Source organism: Rattus norvegicus, chromosome X, assembly GCF_021556685.1.
Source record: "Rattus norvegicus strain SHRSP/BbbUtx chromosome X, alternate assembly SHRSP_T2T, whole genome shotgun sequence".
Lineage (NCBI taxonomy): Eukaryota > Metazoa > Chordata > Mammalia > Rodentia > Muridae > Rattus > Rattus norvegicus.
Window position 1 is genome coordinate 130698051 of NC_141554.1, and position 25479 is coordinate 130723529.

At 37.4% G+C, this 25479-nt stretch overlaps 1 protein-coding gene across 2 annotated transcripts in view; it reads right to left on the reverse strand.

The window, feature by feature from the left end:
* Positions 1–25479, reverse strand: part of Tenm1 (teneurin transmembrane protein 1) — an 889292-nt gene that overhangs the window by 621454 nt on the left and 242359 nt on the right. For both annotated transcript variants that reach the window (XM_087599322.1, NM_001446957.1), the window contains 1 exon segment: positions 20442–20721. In XM_087599322.1, the coding sequence (XP_087455448.1) occupies positions 20442–20658 (217 nt within the window). In that variant the 5' untranslated portion in view covers positions 20659–20721.

Sequence of the window (25479 nt, forward strand, 5' to 3'; positions counted from 1 at the left end):
GGCCTGCACTTCTTTGCTTCATCCATCTTGTCTAATTGGGTGGCTGTGTATGTATGGGCCACATGTGGGGCAGGCTCTGAATGTGTTCCTTCAGTTTCTGTTTTAATCTTTGCCTCTCTCTTCCCTGCCAAGGGTATTCTTGTTCCCCTTTTAAAGAAGGAGTGAAGCATTCACATTTTGATCATCCGTCTTGAGTTTCATTTGTTCTAGGCATCTAGGGTAATTCAAGCATTTGGGCTAATAGCCACTTATCAATGAGTGCATACCATTTATGTCTTTCTGTGATTGGGTTATCTCACTCAGGATGATATTTTCCAGTTCCAACCATTTGCCTACGAATTTCATAAAGTCGTTGTTTTTGATAGCTGAGTAATATTCCCGCCTCCTTACTGCGACTAGATGCCATGAAATCCTGTATTATATTGAATCCAGAATCTTTTGTGATTGACTTCCAATGCTCTAATCAAAGTATACTTCTAACAAAGTAGCTTCAAAATTTATACTCAAAATCAAATAGCAATTGCCCAACTCATAAACACATTGAACAAGAGCTGCAATTATATATAAAAAATAATCATGTTAGTATATAATATATCTGTAACCCACAGGACCCCAAATATCAGAGAGGCTCATATAGTTGTAATAATTTTCTTTCCATTTACTCTCAGCAGCTGGAATGATTAAGAGTAAACCAGAATAGAAAGCCACTTGGAACTTTCAGGCTATGTATACTGACTTGATTTTTGAATACTATCTAGAGTTTTAGTCTTATAAAACAGAAGTAAAGACTAGAACAACAGTATTCCATGAAAAAATAGAACATGTAGAATGCCTTTGTCAGTGAGTTTTAAACTAGATCTAATTGTGAACTTATGAATATATATATCAGTTATACAATTACTACATTTAAATTAACTTTATTATATGAGAACAGTTCATATAATAAGATGATCAAATATTCTTCTTAGTCCATGTAGAAAAAATACTCAATGTGCTACCATCCTTTTATGAAGAGTGAAAACAAAAGTATAAAGTAATGATACTTGAGGCTTTTCTTTTGAAATCTGGTAAATAGTGTTAAAGTTTAATAAAACCATTTTCCAATAAATATATGCTGAATGTGTATTATGTTCCAAATATTGTTCCAGTCTCTAATAATTTGTAAAAGCATGATAGGAGGAACATAGCACCAGCCGTATGCTTGGATTCTTAAAGAAAATTGATCAGATATGTGCTACTATGTGTTGGAGTCATGTACTGGCTCTGCCAATCCCAAGTGTGGCTTGGAAAGAATATACAGACTGGGTATCTTGGCTGTCTGTTACAGTCACAATGCTCCAGGAAGCAGATTGATTGCCTTCTTTCCAAAGGGTAGTGTGAAGGAAACCATAGAGAAGCAGACTTTGCCAGCCACTAGTGTTTGGCAAGCACAGCCAAAGCTTAGAGAACTTTAGATGGAAAGCTACAACACTAATAGGAGGCATTAGTATTCCTGTCTGATGTTCACATGCTGTTCTATTAAGGTTCTGTTTTGTTTTGCCTTTTGCTATGATATACAAGTATGTGCTGCTTAAGAAAACTCAATCAATAGAATAAATTAGAGTGTAATTGTATTATAAATTGATTAACCTTGTTGTTTCATACATCCATACACAATTAGTGAATATTTGATAGAAATATATGTATCCATACATGTAAAATATATAATATAGTTATGAACTTTTTGTGGCCATTCTCTTTATCAAAGTCACAGATTGCGTTTTTCCAATTAGTGAAGGTGATTTTAGATCATATTTATTGATTAATCTGAGACACCATTAGCATTTAGCTTGGTTAGATGTCAATGTGATCATTTTTTAAGTGTTCATGAGACATTGAACTTGAGCTATTCATGAGAAGACATAATTGGACTCTAGTAGGGAGTCTTTGTAAATGTCTCAGCTGCAGCTTAGAAAACGAGTCTTAAGGCTTGAGTGTATCCTTATTAATTTTTTTGTCTTTGAGCTCATTTCTAACTGCCTTTTATTCCATTACATAAAAGACACAAAGGATCATCTGCTCAAACAGACTCAAGAGTAATAAAATTAAATATTTCATGTGGTACAGGAAGGAGTGGTGCCAAAATAGCACTGCATATGCTTGAGTTTATACTGACGGACAGCAGAAGCCTCCCATTTTGTTACAAAGGCTTTAAATGAGAATATTTCCAATGTTTCAGGGGACTCAAGATTTATCTTCTGTCACCTCTTACCCATTCAGAATTATAATGAGAATGAAAAGTGCTAAAAATAAATAGAAATTATTTGTATTGGTGCCAGTTCTGCCTCACAGATGACCAAAAAAGACAAATAACAGTTTTCTGACAGGGTGATTTCCTGACAGGACGTGTTAGAATACTTCATACTTACGCTACCCCAGATATCTAAAAAACCACTTTTGACTGTTTGAATGAATATCAGGCTAGCTTTCAAGATGCCAACTCTGAAGTCTCCTCAAGCCTTTATAATAAAAGAGAAGCAGTGTGAACTAAGGCTGTAATTTCAGTGCACATCATGAACTAAAACCCACAGTGCCATGGAGGTCCTTGTTATCTATAGAACCAAATCCTTGCCTTTTCGCTTGGCTTTTTGGGTTTGGTAATGGCTTCTGTGTACATCCCACTGAGTTTTACTTTTTATCTTCTGCAGTGTCTCTCTGCTTCAACCACACTACCTATTCTGTTTTTCATTCAAATTATTCGTCTTACCTTGGTCCCTGGGTCTTTGTCCAAAATAGACAATGAAAAGACCCCAAAGGGGGTATGAAGGTGGAAACAAATATTTTTCCCCTCAATCTTCACAGTCTGAGACAAACATCCATTTTGCTACTTCCCCGTAGCTAAAGCAATTCAGCAGAAACCAAATTATGTGCCCCAAAAGAGAGTAGTTTGGCAGCCCAGGGGACAGCCATTTATGTGACACTTAGCCAGGGAACCAGTTTTTATCTTCTCAAACTATGTGTATCCTCAAAGGAAATACACAATCCCCCTGAGCAAAAGTATTTAAGAAATGAGCACCAGCATTATCTCCCATATTGGTGTGTAGGTTTTCGTCTAGATTAAATAAGAAACCTTGAAAGTTAGGATCCAGCACTGAGCAAAGTAGACTGATGGCTAGAGAATGCAATATAAGAGTTACCTTCAGGTTGAAAAGAAAAAGCAAGCCAGAATTGAGACACTCACTTGCTTCTTCTTGGCTTTGATGTTCACAGTTATAATTGCAACTGCAAAATGTATCTAAAACCAGCAATATGCTTTGGTTGTTCTCTAAAGTTAATTAAATTCTTTAAGTACAGAAGTGCTTCAAACTTAACCCAATTAAGGAACCTGTCTCATTTGCTACTAAATTGACATCTAGAAGGTCATGAGTTGTACTCCCACACGAATCATAAAAAGGAAAATGAGAGTGTTACAGAGATAATGTCCTTCAAAGCGGTGTCTGAAGGTGTAATATCTAGGCCGTACCACTACAAACATATGCCATTTATTTTCTGTTTACATGTTTTTCTTTTTTGAAACTGAGTTTCAAATACACTTGTACAATATGTTAAAATTTGCATCCATCAAAATGAATATGTAGAGCTATGTAAGGAGATACTAGTTTGTTTCTTAAAACAATTGACCAACTATTTTTATTTTCGATTTGGCGCTGGTGGAAAACTTCCCAGGGAGGATACCGATAGTATATCAGGATGACATAATGTCACTGGAAGGTGAGCTGCAGAGCTAGAGTTCCCTGCTTGGTAGCTTTGGATCTCTGCTAAAGTTTGGAGGACCATAGATAGAAAAAAATCTTCAATGGCTTCCTGAATCCTATGGAGTTTTAGGCAAATATTGTGTATGTGTGCATGTTTTCCTGAATAGTCTCACGGATTTAATGAAATTCTGAAGGAAGTTTTACTACCCCAATCCCCACCACACTGAAGAAATATGACATTAGGCTTTGAGAAACAATGAAATATCTTACCAAAATGTTATTATCAAATTTGCATTCTCAAAAGGCCATTGGCAACAACAAGGAAGTTAACTTGGGTTCCCCGGTATTTGGAAAACATTTAACATGCAAAATATGTAGCTTATAATCTCTTAAATCAGTTTCACAGAAAGGCATTCCAAAAAATCATTGTGGGATTTTTTCAATCTTGTTTTGGCACTATAGTTGCTTTGGAAATCATATTTTTAAAATGAAAAATTCTGCTTAAACCATTTACCCTAGTGTGGACATATTCTCCTATAGATGAACCTAGAAGTATAAAAAAAATATATGTGCATTGTTTAGTGAGCCCTATTGTGTGTCTCAGCTCTGATAGGTTCATAATCTGTGTGACTATAAAAATAGGTGCTATTCACAAAAATTAAATCTTAGATATTTGTAAAATTAACCCTCAACATTTGAAATCAATAGAAATTTAAAATAAAAATAGAAGTCACTCTGGTTATTTGCACATCATAGCACTGAAATCTAAACTATATATAAATCCCCATAGCAAAGTATTTAACATTAGTGATCATTCTCATTCTTATACACTCATCTTTGACAGGATCTCATTTAGGTTCCATATACGCACATAATTTGCTTAGTCTTAAAACCCTTTCCCTTTCCTGCAGCTCTTGCTTACATTTACACATTCAACAGACAACTCCGACTCTTTTTTATCCAATGAAATAACACTAACATATGACCTTCCTTAATGCTTTGCCAGTCTAGTTTGGAACCTACTTTCTATTACAGAAGATGCAAAGAATGTTCGCTTAGGGGACATTAATTTGTTTTATGGATATGATTGTTCAGAGGTGGCCCATACTCGAGAAGGTGGTCCTACACACATACACACACTAACATTGCTCAGTAGATTCTGCAAGAACAAAACGAAAGAAGTAATGCAGTTGGGAGTCAGGAGTGGGAAGAGGGATGGGGTAGATTTAGAACACAGGGAATGGAGGGTAAATTTAACCAAAACCCATTGTATGCATGCGTGGACTTTTAAAAGTAGAAAAAAATTAAAATTCCTTCTACCAGGGATGCTGGCATTTTTCTTCTACAGTACTATTATAATAGACATTCCGTTGCATTCATTCATAAGTAGAAACTTATGGAAATTATGCTTCATGTTTCTTCCACAATCCCTGGCATAATTCACCAAGTCAAGTAAGTACACATTTTTGCTTCTAGATCCCCTATAGTGTATACTTCACATGTCTACCTCTCCATGTGAACTCTAATTCTTTTTGGTGCTGTTGCTGCTGCTTATGTTTTAGTCGACATCAAGGACTATTAGTTGCTCATCAGTGAAATTTTACAATTTCATAGAGGATCTGCTACAGTATGATCATAGTCTAGAAATATGTTTCTTTGTTTACAATTCTAGTTGATTGGCATATGATATATGGTAGAATCTGTGCCATTACAGTTGGTCTCACAGGGAAGGATGTAACAATTGATTATGATTCTGTCCTGCCATGAAACAGGTAGAGGGAGCCATGGCACATGTGTCAATGACACCCTGTTCCAATTCTAGATGCTCCATTGGAAAAAAAGTGAATCGTTTTCATGAGCAATGTTACCACCTAGAAGACATGAGCCAATAGGAATTGTTATTAAATGATTGGACTAATTCTCTTTTAGACTCTAAGCTCTTTCACGCAATCATTATAACTCTTTATGGTAGAAATTCAGGGCAACTATAAGCATAACATGCTCACGGCAGAAAAATCATTATGTGTGATCAAATGCTGTTGAAAATCTCATTTTATAGGTCTTGTTACCATTAAATTACTCCTGCCATCTGTGATCTCTTCCCCATAAATATGGATCTTGAAATTAAGAGTTCTTTCAAAACTTTTGTAGGCACTGTAATCCATGTCATCTACATATACACAAACCTTAGCTCAAACTAAGTGTAGGTGCTTGAAAGAAGAATAGAAGAAAATGTGCTTTGCACTTTTGGGCTTCTCTCTGCCCCCTTGAACGTAATATGTGGCGACATGGCTTGAGCAGCTTCTGCAGGGGGATGAAGTAGCTCATTAACCTGGGTCAAGGAATGGGAAAATAACAGTCATGAGGGTGTATTTATTCCTCATGAGGATAATGTCATCTACTTAGAACTATAGCCCTGGGACATACTCAATACTAAATTAGTGTTCATATATAAGTGACTAAATTAAAGGCCAGTGGTAGATGATAGACGATTTGCTTTGGAATCGCAATGCATACAAATCGGCAGTTTGAATGTTTTCCAACAGATAAAATTGTAATCCACCAAATAACCGAGCAATCAAGCAAACAAACACCATATTAGGACAACAGTAAACCAACCATAAAGGAACAGGATACAAACAAAGAGTGTCACATTTACTGTTTTAAGAGTGTTTAGTACATAGGAGCTCTAGCTGGCTTTCGCCATACGTCCATTTTTGCACTGGCCATGTTCCTTCATTATTATTTTGGAGTAAAATGGCTACATCCAAAAATAATTTTAGATGATTATATTTAATCTCAATATTAATATTTAATCTTAATATTAAATATTTAATCTTAATATTAAAGCCATAGAAAAATTAGCATCAGTAAAATACTTTCTTACAGGTACTTTTCCAATATTTTCATTCACAGATTTCTGAGATACTCAAAGCTACCTTTGGATGTGGGCATACTTGGGAACCGTTGCCAGCCATTCTACGTACAGAAAAATCTATTCTTTCTATTCAATATGACACAAATCATACACTAAGCCTCCTTATAGGTATTTATCCTGTTAATAAATAACTAATAATAATATATTTTATTGCCTATCTTTTCATTCAAAGACTTTTGAAAGATTAAAGAACAACAGGTAACAACTAGAAACATTAGAATTCAGCAATCCACATGCACTTGGACAGGAGATATGCTCAGGTGACAAAGCTGAAGTAAAGTCCTTTTCAACCATTACCAAAAGTTAATTCTGAACTAGAAACACGCTAAGAACAACTACAAGAACAAACATGAACCACTGCTTTCTCTGACAAATGAAAACAAAGAAATTGATCACGATAAATGATACAGCACAGCATCTATCTTTTACGAATACTATTCAGATTGAAAAGGCTTTTAACTTTTTCATTTTTAACTTTTAACATTTCATAACTTTCAAATGTGAAATGGCCTTGTCCACCATTGGCCACTGGAACATAAAGAAGCTGCCAAAATTGGAGACAGAAATGAAGGGAATCTAAGTAGTTTTAGATCGGCAGTATTTTCACACTTGTGATAGCAATTTCTCCTTATCATGACCTCCTGGTGTAGGTGTGAATAGGTAGTGCAGTATACAAAGAATGGTGTTTGTTTTCTTCATTGCTGATCTAAAAGCAAATGACTTTGTGAGAATCTACAATCCGTGCCCTCTCTAAAACATACCACACGTGACAAATACATACAATATTATCTGTCACTCTACAAAATAAGTTGGGCTCAGCTTTACCTAGATGAATGCGAGTTACAAATCCTGGCATGCATTTTTGACAGCTAATAATGTTTTCTCTGATTTACAGGTGATGCTGAAAGAAAATAATAATGTAGATTCTAGACCCTTCAGAAAAGAAAACTGAACTTTTTTAATATAAGATAATGCATTTTTGTCAAAGGGGGCAGATATTTCCCTATAGTGCCTCTATAGATCAGTAAAAAAGACAGTAGCATATAAGATCTCAAGTTTTCAGACTTTTGGCTTCCTAGACCTTTATATTTTAGCTTAGATAAATCAGTTCACTGAAGAATGGTGCTGGCTGACAATGTAAGTACATTTAAACTGTTTTTGTCAGTTCACAGATGATAGATTCAGATTTTTGTCCCTTGCTTTTCTAGTCTTTCCTATACACGTTCCCTGAATAATCTCATCTATCCCCAGGCATATTTTAGGCACTAATGTAATCAAGCCTACTTGTATTCTTGGCCTCAATCTATCTTGAATTCAACAACCTATTGGAAGATCCATCTGCTGTTACACCAGCATCTTAAACTTAACATCCATTTCTTATCGAATCCATCCTCACAATTTCCAAAACTTGAAACTATAGACTGATTTTGACTCTGCTGCTTTGTAAATTCAACCAGCAATGAGTTACCCAAGTCATACCACTTATGTTACACAAACCTATCCTGAGTGTTTCTCTTCTCATTTTAGCTATGATTTTTCTCTTCATGCCATTCTTTGTTTTGTGGTAACTTTGTGACCTCATAGATTCCACACACCCCCATATTCAGTTATTTTCTATTATAGCTATGCCTCTCTTCAACCTTTACAATTCTCTTGTAGACTTTACATTGCAAAACTTGAAATCTATGAGTCCGTTGTTCATTAACTCACTATTATCCACCGTGATATCATAAGACCACCAGTGAATGCCCGGAACACACAATAATACTGCAGCATATTACAAACACATACATAAATTTGTATGCATACAGACCTATAATAAAGTTTGATTTGTAAGTAATAAGAGGCCAACAACAATAACTACCACTATGTTGAAAAAATACTGCAAAAGAAGATGTATCAGTGGGGTCTCTCTGACTGAAAATTTCTCAGTGTATTATATTCATCCTCTTTGTGATGCTCTGAATGATGAAAAGGAATGAAGTGAATGACACAGTAATAAATGTTAGATGAGGACTAGATGTGTTGTAGTAGGTCAGGAGGAGGATCTTCTTTGTGTGGTCTTGACTAGCTGAGCCATGATAGAATCAATGGCTGGATGTCAGGCAGTAGACAACATTCATGGTTTGGAATACTTGGTAGATAAAAGTTATTTTGTTTTGATTTCCCCATAGGACACCCTTAGAAGAATAGTTTAATTATAAATTATCCTTTTGATCATTGAATTAAGAATGCATTTCACTGATTTTTATCTTTCTACAAGTCAGAATTTATTAAATAACAAAAAATTTCAGAGGTTTGGCAGTTTAAGCAATAGCAAACTGTCATTTTATCTTGCTTTCCTCTCTCTTTAACACTAGGGGTTGGAGTAATTGCTGGTTCTTGTACTTCAATCCTCTAAAGTTTGATTTCTAATCTTAATTTTTATTCTTTGAAAATTTCATATATATAATATATGTATATATATATATGTGTATACACACACGCACATATATATTGCATCCTGATTATTTTTACCCCTCACAACACTTTCCCTCCAACTCTGCCTGGGGTATTGTGGTTTTAATTTTTTGAATGGAGCTTAAGGAATGTTAGTGGGCCAGAAATAGTCAATAACTTCCACCATTGCATTATGTCCAGATTAAGCTTACCATTATAAACGATCCATGGCTAGGAACAAAAGTCAGCGGTAGCAGACATGCCTACTCTATGCAAGGCCCTCGTGCAGGATCTGAGCACCAGGAAAGAATGATTTATTTTTCAAAAGCAGAACCAAGAAGACTAAGCACTAGGTTAATGGAAAAACTACCACCTTGCAATAGTAATTTTTATAAAGAACAGGTTTAAGAAGGTCAAGTTGCTGTTGCATTGTTAATAGAGCTTTATCTTTCAACCTTTCCTCTTCCAAATACTGTTTTCACTTCTTGGATAAAACAATTATAGAATTAAACCAGAAACAAGATGACTGCCCTCCCCCCTTGATTATGTTGCAATATCATTGGAAGATGAATTTGTTTTTTTGTTTTAGAGAGAGTGAGAGAGAGCTTTTGCTATACATTCATTGTACCATGTCCTCTGTAGTACAATGATATAGTATAGAGTTAATGTGTTCTACAGTCTTATGGCTTAGTGCTGGCTTAGTGCTTCACCAGCTCTTTAATGAACAGTTGCCATTGAGTGTCTTAGTTTTGTTGTACCAAAAGCCTGCTGAGGGTGAGTCTGCTTTCATTAGTCTCCTCCCATCCGCTGTACATGCAGTGGTGATTTTTATCACCTGAAACAACTTTTCCAGCATTTTCTATACTTTTCAGGCCAAGGCTATTCCTGAATCTGAAATCGCAATCCTAACTTTTAGCAAATGCCTTCGCGTTGCTTATTTCTTAATGTAAGTCTTCCTGTAGGTTCAATGCTTTCTGGCACAACATGTTCCAGGAGTCAGAACAAATTTTTCTGTTCATATCTTTTACTCACAAATTTTATACATTTTCTCTCTTTACTAAGCACTTCCCGTGCATCTTGACTGTTACTTATACAATTTTATGTGTAACTTCAAAACTAGTGTGAATTTCTTTTCCTTTCTCCATAATTTCATAGATTTGTTTGTACTGTAGTTCTAGCAAACTCAGCAAATAATTTTTCTTTCCTTTTAAATCAAGACCTCTCACCTTTTCATTTGAAGGATGGTTTTCATTCATTGTTTTAGTGTGACATTTATATTTGACAGGATTTAACTCTTATGTTTGGAGTATTAAGAAATACTTGAATATAAGCCCTGAAATACCATCTATTTCATCAGTTAACTAGAGTGTTGTATTAACTAAAGATAAGATATTATATATAATACAAATAAGTTTACTGAACAAAGTGATCATTCTTACCCAGGGTGGAACACAGATGCTAGTTAGAAAGCATAATTAGGGCCGCTGCAGAGAGCCCCTGGGCAGCACCCCACGAGCGAACCTGAGCCTCGGGACCACAGGTAAGACCAAATTTTCTGCTGCAAGAAAGCTGCCTGGTGAGCTTGGGACACGGAAGCAGAATTTCTCTAGGAGGCACGGTCTGTGTTTACCGGAAGTCCCACACCCGCGGATCCCGGCCCGCAGCAGCTCTCTGCTCCCAGACCCGGTGAGAGAGAGACCCAACCGCCTGGTCAGGTGGGCACTCCTGAGGCTGCAGAGCGGAAGAGACCACCAACACTGCTCACCCCTGCCCACATCCCTGGCCCAAGAGGAAACTGTATAAGGCCTCTGGGCTCCCGTGGGGGAGGGCCCAGGAGCGGCAGGACTTCTGCGCCTGAGACACCGCCAGAACCTGAAAGAAACAGACCAGATAAACAGTTCTCTGCACCCAAATCCCGTGGGAGGGAGAGCTAAACCTTCAGAGAGGCAGACAAGCCTGGGAAACCAGAAGAGACTGCTCCCTGCACACACATCTCGGACGCCAGAGGAAAAAGCCAAAGACCATCTGGAACCCTGGTGCACTGAAGCTCCCGGAAGGGGCGGCACAGGTCTCCCTGGTTGCTGCCGCTGCAGAGAGCCCCTGGGCAGCACCCCACGAGCGAACCTGAGCCTCGGGACCACAGGTAAGACCAAATTTTCTGCTGCAAGAAAGCTGCCTGGTGAGCTTGGGACACGGAAGCAGAATTTCTCTAGGAGGCACGGTCTGTGTTTACCGGAAGTCCCACACCCGCGGATCCCGGCCCGCAGCAGCTCTCTGCTCCCAGACCCGGTGAGAGAGAGACCCAACCGCCTGGTCAGGTGGGCACTCCTGAGGCTGCAGAGCGGAAGAGACCACCAACACTGCTCACCCCTGCCCACATCCCTGGCCCAAGAGGAAACTGTATAAGGCCTCTGGGCTCCCGTGGGGGAGGGTCCAGGAGCGGCAGGACTTCTGCGCCTGAGACACCGCCGGAACCTGAAAGAAACAGACCGGATAAACAGTTCTCTGCACCCAAATCCCGTGGGAGGGAGAGCTAAACCTTCAGAGAGGCAGACAAGCCTGGGAAACCAGAAGAGACTGCTCCCTGCACACACATCTCGGACGCCAGAGGAAAAAGCCAAAGACCATCTGGAACCCTGGTGCACTGAAGCTCCCGGAAGGGGCGGCACAGGTCTTCCTGGTTGCTGCCGCTGCAGAGAGCCCCTGGGCAGCACCCCACGAGCGAACCTGAGCCTCGGGACCACAGGTAAGACCAAATTTTCTGCTGCAAGAAAGCTGCCTGGTGAACTCAAGACACAGGCCCACAAGAACAGCTGAAGACCTGTAGAGAGGAAAAACTACACGCCGGAAAGCAGAACACACTGTCCCCATAACTGACTGAAAGAGAGGAAAACAGGTCTACAGCACTCCTGACACACAGGCTTATAGGTCAGTCTAGCCACTGTCAGAAATAGCAGAACAAAGTAACACTAGAGATAATCTGATGGCGAGAGGCAAGCGCAGGAACCCAAGCAACAGAAACCAAGACTGCATGCCATCATCGGAGCCCAATTCTCCCGCCAAAACAAACATGGAATATCCAAACACACCAGAAAAGCAAGATCTAGTTTCAAAATCATATTTGATCATGATGCTGGAGGACTTCAAGAAAGACATGAACACACTTAGGGAAACACAGGAAATCATTAATAAACAAGTAGAGGCCTACAGAGAGGAATGGCAAAAATCCCTGAAAGAATTCCAGGAAAACACAATCAAACAGATGAAGGAATTAAAAATGGAAATAGAAGCAATCAAGAAAGAACACATGGAAACAACCCTGGATATAGAAAACCAAAAGAAGAGACAAGGAGCTGTAGATACAAGCTTCACCAACAGAATACAAGAGATGGAAGAGAGAATCTCAGGAGCGGAAGATTCCATAGAAATCATTGACTCAACTGTCAAAGATAATGTAAAGCGGAAAAAGCTACTGGTCCAAAACATACAGGAAATCCAGGACTCAATGAGAAGATCAAACCTAAGGATAATAGGTATAGAAGAGAGTGAAGACTCCCAGCTCAAAGGACCAGTAAATATCTTCAACAAAATCATAGAAGAAAACTTCCCTAACCTAAAAAAAGAGATACCCATAGGCATACAAGAAGCCTACAGAACTCCAAATAGATTGGACCAGAAAAGAAACACCTCCCGTCACATAATTGTCAAAACACCAAACGCACAAAATAAAGAAAGAATATTAAAAGCAGTAAGGGAAAAAGGTCAAGTAACATATAAAGGGAGACCTATCAGAATCACACCAGACTTCTCGCCAGAAACTATGAAGGCCAGAAGATCCTGGACTGATGTCATACAGACCCTAAGAGAACACAAATGCCAGCCCAGGTTACTGTATCCAGCAAAACTCTCAATTAACATTGATGGAGAAACCAAGATATTCCATGACAAAACCAAATTTACACAATATCTTTCTACAAATCCAGCACTACAAAGGATAATAAATGGTAAAGCCCAACATAAGGAGGCAAGCTATACCCTAGAAGAAGCAAGAAACTAATCGTCTTGGCAACAAAACAAAGAGAATGAAAGCACACAAACATAACCTCACATCCAAATATGAATATAAAGGGAAACAATAATCACTATTCCTTAATATCTCTCAATATCAATGGCCTCAACTCCCCAATAAAAAGACATAGATTAACAAACTGGATACGCAACGAGGACCCTGCATTCTGCTGCCTACAGGAAACACACCTCAGAGACAAAGACAGACACTACCTCAGAGTGAAAGGCTGGAAAACAACTTTCCAAGCAAATGGTCAGAAGAAGCAAGCTGGAGTAGCCATTCTAATATCAAATAAAATCAATTTCCAACTAAAAGTCATCAAAAAAGATAAGGAAGGACACTTCATATTCATCAAAGGAAAAATCCACCAAGATGAACTCTCAATCCTAAATATCTATGCCCCAAATACAAGGGCACCTACATACGTAAAAGAAACCTTACTAAAGCTCAAAACACACATTGCACCTCACACAATAATAGTGGGAGATTTCAACACCCCACTCTCATCAATGGACAGATCATGGAAACAGAAATTAAACAGTGATGTTGACAGACTCAGAGAAGTCATGAGCCAAATGGACTTAACGGATATTTATAGAACATTCTATCCTAAAGCAAAAGGATATACCTTCTTCTCAGCTCCTCATGGTACTTTCTCCAAAATTGACCATATAATTGGTCAAAAAACGGGCCTCAACAGGTACAGAAAGATAGAAATAATCCCATGCGTGCTATCGGACCACCACGGCCTAAAACTGGTCTTCAATAACAATAAGGGAAGAATGCCCACATATACGTGGAAATTGAACAATGCTCTACTCAATGATAACCTGGTCAAGGAAGAAATAAAGAAAGAAATTAAAAACTTCTTAGAATTTAATGAAAATGAAGATACAACATACTCAAACTTATGGGACACAATGAAAGCTGTGCTAAGAGGAAAACTCATAGCGCTGAGTGCCTGCAGAAAGAAACAGGAAAGAGCATATGTCAGCAGCTTGACAGCACACCTAAAAGCTCTAGAACAAAAAGAAGCAAATACACCCAGGAGGAGTAGAAGGCAGGAAATAATCAAACTCAGAGCTGAAATCAACCAAGTAGAAACAAAAAGGACCATAGAAAGAATCAACAGGACCAAAAGTTGGTTCTTTGAGAAAATCAACAAGATAGATAAACCCTTAGCCAGACTAACGAGAGGACACAGAGAGTGCGTCCAAATTAACAAAATCAGAAATGAAAAGGGAGACATAACTACAGATTCAGAGGAAATTCAAAAAATCATCAGATCTTACTATAAAAACCTATATTCAACAAAATTTGAAAATCTTCAGGAAATGGACTATTTCCTAGACAGATACCAGGTATCAAAGTTAAATCAGGAACAGATAAACCAGTTAAACAACCCCATAACTCCTAAGGAAATAGAAGCAGTCATTAAAGGTCTCCCAACCAAAAAGAGCCCAGGTCCAGATGGGTTTAGTGCAGAATTCTATCAAACCTTCATAGAAGACCTCATACCAATATTATCCAAACTATTCCACAAAATTGAAACAGATGGAGCCCTACCGAATTCCTTCTACGAATCTACAATTACTCTTATACCTAAACCACACAAAGACACAACAAAGAAAGAGAACTTCAGACCAATTTCCCTTATGAATATCGACGCAAAAATACTCAATAAAATTCTGGCAAACCGAATTCAAGAGCACATCAAAACAATCATCCACCATGATCAAGTAGGCTTCATCCCAGGCATGCAGGGATGGTTTAATATACGGAAAACCATCAACGTGATCCATTATATAAACAAACTGAAAGAACAGAACCACATGATCATTTCATTAGATGCTGAGAAAGCATTTGACAAAATTCAACACCCCTTCATGATAAAAGTCCTGGAAAGAATAGGAATTCAAGGCCCATACCTAAACATAGTAAAAGCCATATACAGCAAACCAGTTGCTAACATTAAACTAAATGGAGAGAAACTTGAAGCAATCCCACTAAAATCAGGGACTAGACAAGGCTGCCCACTCTCTCCCTACTTATTCAATATAGTTCTTGAAGTTCTAGCCAGAGCAATCAGACAACAAAAGGAGATCAAAGGGATACAGATCGGAAAAGAAGAGGTCAAAATATCACTATTTGCAGATGATATGATAGTATATTTAAGTGATCCCAATAGTTCCACCAGAGAACTACTAAAGCTGATAAACAACTTCAGCAAAGTGGCTGGGTATAAAATTAACTCAAATAAATCAGTTGCCTTCCTCTATACAAAAGAGAAACAAGCTGAGAAAGAAATTAGGGAAACGACACCCTTCATAATAGACCCAAATAATATAAAGTACCTCGGTGTGACTTTAACCAAGCAAGTAAAAGATCTGTACAATAAGAACTTCAAGACACTGAAGAAAGAAATTGAAGAAGACCTCAGAAGATGGAAAGATCTCCCATGCTCATGGATTGGCAGGATTAATATAGTAAAAATGGCCATTTTACCAAAAGCAATCTACAGATTCAATGCAATCCCCATCAAAATACCAATCCAATTCTTCAAAGAGTTAGACAGAACAATTTGCAAATTCATCTGGAATAACAAAAAACCCAGGATAGCTAAAGCTATCCTCAACAATAAAAGGACTTCAGGGGGAATCACTATCCCTGAACTCAAGCAGTATTACAGAGCAATAGTGATAAAAACTGCATGGTATTGGTACAGAGACAGACAGATAGACCAATGGAATAGAATTGAAGACCCAGAAATGAACCCACACACCTATGGTCACTTGATTTTTGACAAAGGAGCCAAAACCATCCAATGGAAAAAAGATAGCATTTTCAGCAAATGGTGCTGGTTCAACTGGAGGGCAACATGTAGAAGAATGCAGATCGATCCATGCTTATCACCCTGTACAAAGCTTAAGTCCAAGTGGATCAAGGACCTCCACATCAAACCAGACACACTCAAACTAATAGAAGAAAAACTAGGGAAGCATCTGGAACACATGGGCACTGGAAAAAATTTCCTGAACAAAACACCAATGGCTTATGCTCTAAGATCAAGAATTGACAAATGGGATCTCATAAAACTGCAAAGCTTCTGTAAGGCAAAGGACACTGTGGTTAGGACAAAACGGCAACCAACAGATTGGGAAAAGATCTTTACCAACCCTACAACAGATAGAGGCCTTATATCCAAAATATACAAAGAACTCAAGAAGTTAGACCGCAGGGAAACAAATAACCCTATTAAAAAATGGGGTTCAGAGCTAAACAAAGAATTCACAGCTGAGGAATACCGAATGGCTGAGAAACACCTAAAGAAATGTTCAACATCTTTAGTCATAAGGGAAATGCAAATCAAAACAACCCTGAGATTTCACCTCACACCAGTGCGATTGGCTAAGATCAAAAACTCAGGTGACAGCAGATGCTGGCGAGGGTGTGGAGAAAGAGGAACACTCCTCCATTGTTGGTGGGATTGCAGACTGGTAAAACCATTCTGGAAATCAGTCTGGAGGTTCCTCAGAAAATTGGACATTGAACTGTCTGAGGATCCAGCTATACCTCTCTTGGGCATATACCCAAAAGATGCCTCAACATATAAAAGAGACACGTGCTCCACTATGTTCATCGCAGCCTTATTTATAATAGCCAGAAAATGGAAAGAACCCAGATGCCCTTCAACAGAGGAATGGATACAGAAAATGTGGTACATCTACACAATGGAATACTACTCAGCTATCAAAAACAACGAGTTTATGAAATTCGTAGGCAAATGGTTGGAACTGGAAAATATCATCCTGAGTGAACTAACCCAATCACAGAAACACATACATGGTATGCACTCATTGATAAGTGGCTATTAGCCCAAATGCTTGAATTACCCTAGATCCCTAGAACAAACGAAACTCAAGACGGATGATCAAAATGTGAATACTTCACTCCTTCTTTAAATGAGGAAAAAGAATACCCTTGGCAGGGAAGGGAGAGGCAAAGATTAAAACAGAGACTGAAGGAACACCCATTCAGAGCCTGCCCCACATTTGGCCCATACATATACAGCCACCCAATTGGACTAGATGGATGAAGCAAAGAAGTGCAGACCGACAGGAGCCGGATGTAGATCGCTCCTGAGAGACACAGCCAGAATACAGCAAATACAGAGGCGAATGCCAGCAGCAAACCACTGAACTGAGAATAGGTCCCCTATTGAAGGAATCAGAGAAAGAACTGGAAGAGCTTGAAGGGGCTCGAGACCCCAAAAGTACAACAATGCCAAGCAACCAGAGCTTCCAGGGAATAAGCCACTACCTAAAGACTATACATGGACTGACCCTGGACTCTGACCCCATAGGTAGCAATGAATATCCTAGTAAGAGCACCAGTGGAAGGGGAAGCCCTGGGTCCTGCTAAGACTGAACCCCCAGTGAACTAGTCTATGGGGGGAGGGCGGCAATGGTGGGAGGGTTGGGAGGGGAACACCCATAAGGAAGGGGAGGGGGGAGGGGGATGTTTGCCCGGAAACCGGGAAAGGGAATAACACTCGAAATGTATATAAGAAATACTCAAGTTAATAAAAAAAAAAAAAAAGAAAGCATAATTAGGCTAGTCAGCATGATTTGTAATTAAAAACTTAAAAATGGTTTATTTCTGAAAATTTTTCTTTTATTATTTTGTGTAACTTGGTTATGTAACTAAAATCCATTGGAAAGTCATACCATGCGTGGGGAGGCTATTTCAAAAGCACTTATCACAAAATTGTACTGATTAGTTTGTATAGCGATTTTATCCACCACCTAAGAGTTTCCAGGAAGCATTAAATTTTCACCTCCAGCATAGGGCTCAAGGCATGCCTAACATTAAGTGCTAAACAAAAGGTAGTTGCTTAAAATACTCTATTGAAAGGAAGTTAGCATGACATTAGAAAAGAAAAAACTACACTCATCCTAAATTACTTTTGATCACCCTGCATAGAAACAAAATGTGAGGCTGACTTTCTCAATTTAGACTTAGTGTAACATTATTCATACTTTTAAAGTCATAACCATTCTATGAGCCTATGCCACAACCCACAACTTATAATTATGAATTTGTCTTCTGTAAAGCAAATTAACTGAGATATATTTTAATAGGTCTGTACAGTTTTTAAAGAGTAATAGAGACTCCAAATATTGATAAAAATAAAATGTTGTCGAGAGGGAGGTGGTTTTAGTTTGCACAAATATAAAGCATCTTTAGCTGAAGGCATGACAGATTAAAGTGAATCCTTTGAAAAGATGGGTATAAAATTTTCCAGTTGTATTGAAATGTAAATGAATAATGCAGTTGATTTTACAAACGTAAATGTACATTTACATGTCAGTATATATTGAATTATTGACTCGATTTAGAGTTTTTGTAAATGTTAAGACTAATAATAATTGAGAATATAGTAAATTTAATTTGTAATACTGCATCTGCACAGTAATATTTAATATACAATTTCCAACATATACTGTCACACATATCAAATAAGGAAGACACAGAGACCAGTAAAGAAATCATCATCTTCATCCTCCTAAGGTATACAGTACGGAAAGAAAATCCATAGCAAGAGTAAGTCATATAAATAAAATATATTTCATGGAAGAAGAGATTAGTCATCTACACAAAGCAAAAGTTTAGTGATAGAGTCACAGTGAGAGTTGAGAGTGAAGAATGCTTTTAAGTTAAGCTGTGAATGATAGTTGAATGGAGATAAAGGGAGACAGTGAGGATGGACATTCCCAGAGTCCAAGAGTTTATATCTGGAGATATAACTAGGCTGTAGACTTTTATTCCACATGCATAAGACATCCAGCTCTATCTTTTGCATATTTTCTACCTCACCAATATAGATATTAATATATATTAATAAGTAAATATATTAATATTTATAATTATAATATATATTGCTGCCAGGAAATAGGTAACAACATAGTAAAAGGATGAAGTGTGTGATGAAAGGCGATACAAGTAGATTAGTTAGATTTGTTTTTTAAATTTCAGTGAGATACATTAAGAGTACATTTCAAATATAGAGATCAATTTTGCTGGGTGAAGCAATGTGCTACACAGAGAAATTCTGTTGGCTCACTGCAAGAGGGCAAGCATGAACTAGCCAGGGTCTACCATGTAAACAAGCTTGGAATTGAGGGTATTAGAATGATTCCCTTCCTTTTAGTCATACAGGATTTAGAGTAACTTGTATAATATCAATTTGGAAATGTCCATCGGGGAATTACATGTTTAAAACTATAATTTATGAAAGAGGTTAAAGCAGAATGAAAATGTAAATTTGTAAATTTCCCGAAATAAGTCTGATCATTGAAGTCATTTGAACAAAAGACTTGGGAGGAATCATACAGGCATCAGAAATTTCAAGTGGGCCTTTTAAAATTGTAAATTGATAGACATGTCCTAAACCCAGGTTTTCTAAGATGAGTTCTGAGAATTTGAATTTTGAGCAAGCTCTCGGTTGATGCTGATACTATTCATTCAAGGATATACAACTTGAGGATCACTGTCCAAGATGAATAAAATTAAAAATAATGTCAGTATGACTTACCCCTATAATCTGTCCTTATGTCAATATATTTTCTATGTCATTACCTGAAAAATTAGAAATTATATTTCTATCTCCCTTATTTTCTTAGAAACCATTATGCCTTCCATAAGTGAGAGACTATAGTAGCCAAAAAAAAAAAAAACAGATTGCAAAATACATCTGTATTTTTTTTTAAGAAATTCTCAACATTCTTCATTACCCTGTAAGCTATGCTGAAAAGCCTTTCCACATTCTTTCAGCAGACTTCCTAGTCTCTTGTTTGGGTGGTCTCTACTAGCCTGTGTCATGTTTTCAGTAGCTGAATATTTCTTTGAGACTTCTGTCCCATATGGGCAATGGTTTGAAAAGCACTTAGCTGTTTACTTTACGTCTTACTATAAATTATTTAATCCTTTAGTCTGTAAATGGCTATTTGTAGGATTAGACAAATTCTGAAAGCTCTGATAAGAGGATTGTTGCTTCCAAATTCATGCATAATCCGTAAAAAGCACATGGAACCTACAACCTCTGCTGGGCATACATGTGGAACAGATTAACTGAGCATATGTAAGCAGTAGGAATTATTAACCAGTTAGCACTGGCAAATTTTTTTGATACATAGGTTTATGTATATAAATATCCACTAATAAAAAGTAATATTAGTTATAAACTCCAATAAAAACCTACCTTGAGTAGATTTCTCCACATCTTTCCTCTTTCGACTCTGGCTATTGTAATTCCTCCTCAGCTCCTGGTTATACTCATGCAGAGTTTCTCTGGAGTTGAATGACTGCCTTGGTTTTCTCCCATCTTCACTCTCATCAGAAGAACTGGTATAAGCTAGATCCATTTCATGCTTGACTTTGGACAGAGGCTGATAAGGTTTGCAGTCTGTTTGCTCCATCTCTGATTAAGCAAGCTGAGTTTCATGAAAAAAGGATAAGGATGTTCTTTAATGAAAGCAGTCCTGGAAGAGAGCGAAAAACACGAGCCTTTTTAGATTTGTCCTTTTGCAAGGAAACACATCTGGCAGATTCACAATTGGCCTGCTAATACTATCAAAGGAGTGAAGCAAAAGACAAAGTGGATGACATGAAGCTAGCCGGAGGCAATAATAACACTCTGCTCTACATGCATATATTCTCAAGCATTTAGGATGAAGCTAGAGGTTGCAGCATCCGAAAATGCTCAAATTAATAGAAGGATAGCTTACAAAAATATTTGCATTGGGATGCAAACAAAGGGCAATATTACTTTGGTATGAGAGTGTGTTTTTAATGTTAAAGACTGTGGTTAGATTAGAAAATATTATGGGATTTGGAAGTGGCCAGGAGTATAAATATTAACCTAGCATAGCTAGCTCACATTTGAAATGAATCTAGTGAGGAAAATACATTCACAAAGAATCGTTCTTTGCCTCTGGTTTAATATTACATTTAAGACTGGGACTCTGAGGATGTGGAGGGCTCTGAATGTGGAGAGACAGCTACCAAAGTTCATGAAATAAACTGTGCTCGAGGGGACTGGACTCCTTGTATTTATTTTGTGGCTTTTGGGTCTCAGGCCTGCAGAGCATTTTTAATGACTTAGGTGGTGGTAAATTTTTGTTTGTCATAGTACTGTGAGGATGTAAACAACATTTCTAGCGACTATACTGATATAGGAACGGTAGGATCTAAATTGGGTTTGTAAGCAGCAATACCGAGCTTCATGATAAATCACTGAAAAAGTCCCCCCTCCCCCCCCAGTGCTGAGCTAGGAGCTGCTGAAGCTCTTAGGGCTAGTAAAGACATTAGCTGCCCTACTTATCACAGACAGTTTGAGATCAAGTGCCATTTAAGATGTCAAATTCCTCTGGAACATTAAAAGTCCTGGTTTTTTTTTTTGTTGTTGTTGTTGTTGTTATTGTTGTTTAAGCTTATTTCTTTACATTTATTTTTCAATCATTTTTTGTCCTGCAATAAGTCTGAAACTTGTTTACTTCCTATAATGCTTAAGTACATAGTTTGAAATAAAGTGTTGATTCCTTCAGTTTTTTTTTTTTATCACTTCTCCCATTTGTAGTTTCAGACAGGGTTTCATGTTGTATTCTAATATGACCTGCAACTCACCATATATTCCAGTTTGGCTTCAAATGTATTGATTCTGAGTCCTAGGCTCTTAAGTACTAAGATTTCTGGTGTGCACTGCCATTTTTGAGGAAGGTCCTTATTGTGTAGCCCAAATTCATCTCAAATTTATGATACTCCTGCCTTAGCATCACAAGAGCTGATATTACTTCTCCTGAACCATAGGAATCTACCATACGTATTTTGAAAGACACCTACTGACATATAAACTATGGATCCTATATCATATATAGTACCTCAGAGCTTGAAATCCCCATTGCATTTATGATAAGCATATAGAAACCAGAAATCCTTCAGTAATGTTCATGCGTGGCTGATGCTAAATGATTCATTCTACTTTATGGTATAAACAAAGTATTAAATGTTGAAGACTTACTAAACCTAATGTTAAGGTGCAGGAAGAAAAAACTTGAATATTCAACCTTCATAGTTGCTGTACTATTTTAGTACTATTCTAGTCAACACATATTAGAAACTATTTATTATCCAAATACATAAATACTACAAACATTCTAGAAATAGTCCCAGGTTTCTCTGGGTTACTATCAGAAATGAGCATCCTGAGAGAAAAGACAGATACATTGTTTTTTATTATTTCTTGTATTCTTTGAGAAGAATATGATTACATCATTGCTGCTTTTCCTCTCCTCCCTTCACATCTTCCCATATAAGCCTTATTCCCTTTCAAATTCATGGTCTCTTTATTTCAATAATTGTTGCTGAATGCGTGTACATGGTTTACATTCATCAGTGCTTGATTATAAGGTCATTTCATGAATCCATTCTCTCTATAATTTTCTTTCTTTTTTTAGAGTTAACTATTTATTATTATTATTATTATTATTATTATTATTATTATTTTCATTTTATTTTTCTTGGAAATTTTATGTATTTATACTTCAAATGTTATCCCCATTACCCCCTCTCTCATACCCTCTCTCACCTCTCCCTCCTTCTATGAGGGAGCTCCCCCTCCCACCCACTCACTCCCATCTCAATGCTCTGACATTACCCTACACTGGGGAAATGAGCCTTCGCAGGACCAAGGGCCTCTCCTCCTACTGATGCTGGACAATGCCATGCTCTGCTATATATGTGGCTGGAGTCATTTTTCTAATTTTTCTATTCAGTCGTATTTTTTCACGTTTAGTACCAGCATGGACCTCTTTGCTGGACTACAGGTTTGAGTATCTAACTGGCTGCTGAGGATCTCCATACAGTCTTCTGTAAAGTCCTCTGAAATTTGCTTTGTTTGAAACTAGACTTTCTCATTTCTCCAGAGTTATCTAAGACATTAAAGCCATCCTTGTTTCCTGTCATCTTTTACATCTTACATGCACTCCATTGGTTAGTACATTTGTAACATCTTTGAGAAAAAATACAAGAGCCAAACATAATTATCCACTTCCTCAGTATTACTTTGGATCAAAGGATTTCCAAGCTCGAGTACTGGGACTTTTCTCTAAATAGGTGTCCTGTTTACATCATTGCAGCCTGAGAGCAATTTATCTTCACTGCAGTCAGAGTGTAAGTTTTAATATATCCAAGTTTTAATATATAAGTGTGATAGTTTGAAGAAAAACGGTCCCCTTTAGGCTTATAGATTTGAATGTTTGGTCACCAGTAAGTGGCACTATTAGCAGGTGCGTCCTTGTTGGAGTAAGTGTGGCCTTGTTAGAGCAATGTGCTACTGCGGATGGACTTTGGAGTTTCAAAGACCTAAGCCAGTCTCAGTGTCTCTAACTTTCCCTGCCCTGTGGACCCAGATGTAGAGCTCTCGGGTCCTTCTAGATCACTATGTCTGGCTGTACACTGCCATGTTCCCACCATGACACTAATGAACTAAACTTCTAAAAGTGTAAGCCAGTCCCAATTACATGTTTTCCTTTATAAAAGTTGCTATGGTCACAGTGTCTCTTCATAGCAATAGAACATTAACTAAGATAACTTTTCATGTTCTCCTATTTTCTGAAGCAGTAATGTTATGGCATGCTCTAGAATAAATGATGGAAGTCTACAATGGCCCATAAGAGTTTTAGTTTAAAAATTTCAAACTCATCTAGTCTTGTTTTCCTTCTGTCCACATATTGTAGTTATACAAATGTCCCGTTTCTGAAAACATCAAGCCTTTTCCCAACTCAGGGTAACCTGCCATGGAAAAACTGCCCCAGATGAAACTACTCATTCTTCTCTTCTGCCTTTTCAAAAAATTCATAAGCAAATGTCATGATAAACACTTGGTTTATTCTTTTCACTGTCTGCTCTACATTAATAGGCTTTATATGTTGTATTTGTTGCTCTATGTCTTTGAATCATGGTATGTAGCAAACCATTGATCAGTACATTTCTAAATCAGTGAGTAAAATGATTGTCGAATATGCTCAGGAGAATTGTGGCTATAACTAAGACATAGACTCTCTTATGGAGCTTATAACCCAAGGTAGTAAAATGAAGAACTCTAGTATAAAGTTAGAATGAAATGACTCTATGTCTAATAAGGTAATGATTATGCAAAAAGGTGAAGGTAATTGTGAAAAGATCGTGCTTAATTTAAATTATTTCTTCCCAGCAATACTATTACCTCCCACCATTAGTCTGCTGACACCTATGCTGTCAAGCCTATTTTAATTTGTGTGTTCCTATGGCATATCATTTAGCAGTTATATATTTGTCTAAATTTTAGGCCTTGAGTTTGTTATGAATTGTGCAAAATGAGAGCTGTACCAGAAGCAGAATTTCAGAATGTGCTGACTAGCTTTATGTCAACTTCACACAATGTAACGTCATCTGGGAAGAGGGAATCTCAATTAGGAAAATGCCTCTGTAGTTTCAGGCTGTAGGCAAACAAGGTAGTAGGCCATTTTCCTATCCAGTGATTGTTTGAGGAGGTCCCAGCCCACACTGGGACCTTCTCTTGGTTTCTTCATCATCTCCTGCATTCAGGTTCTTTCTCTATTTGCATTCGTGCCTTAAAAGCCTTTGATGATAAACTATAATACACATGTGATACACTGGAAATACAGAGATATATACATGTAAGGGAAATAAATTCTTTCTTCCCGAAATTGTGCTTGGTCATGATGTTTCATTAGAGCCATAGAAACTCCAGCTTACAAAGACATTTTCTTTAAAGGAAGAGAGATTTTGACACAAACACCCTGCAAAAAATTTAGATCAAGAAAATTCATTTATTTTGATGCCTTTAAACATAAACTCTCATATAAAATTTTTGGATGCTGTTCATTATAGAATGGGACTTCAACAATTTAGAGGTGGAAAACTATTTTCTGCATCTGACTTCTGATTGTAGAAAATTATCAAGGATTTTATAGACAAAAAGAACTTAGTAAGAGAATGTTTCCTATTAAATCATCCATCGATTAGGAATCTACACTTATCATAATGACATTCAAATATAATACATGAAATTAAAAACTCAAAATGCCTCATTACTAATGTCTAATGTTACAATATGGCAGCCATGATTTATCATGCTATAATTTTATTTACCTTTATGTACACAAATCTTGATGTTCTCTTTACTTTCAATGTGTCTATTTGCAACATTCAATGAGATATTATATTTATGAAATGTG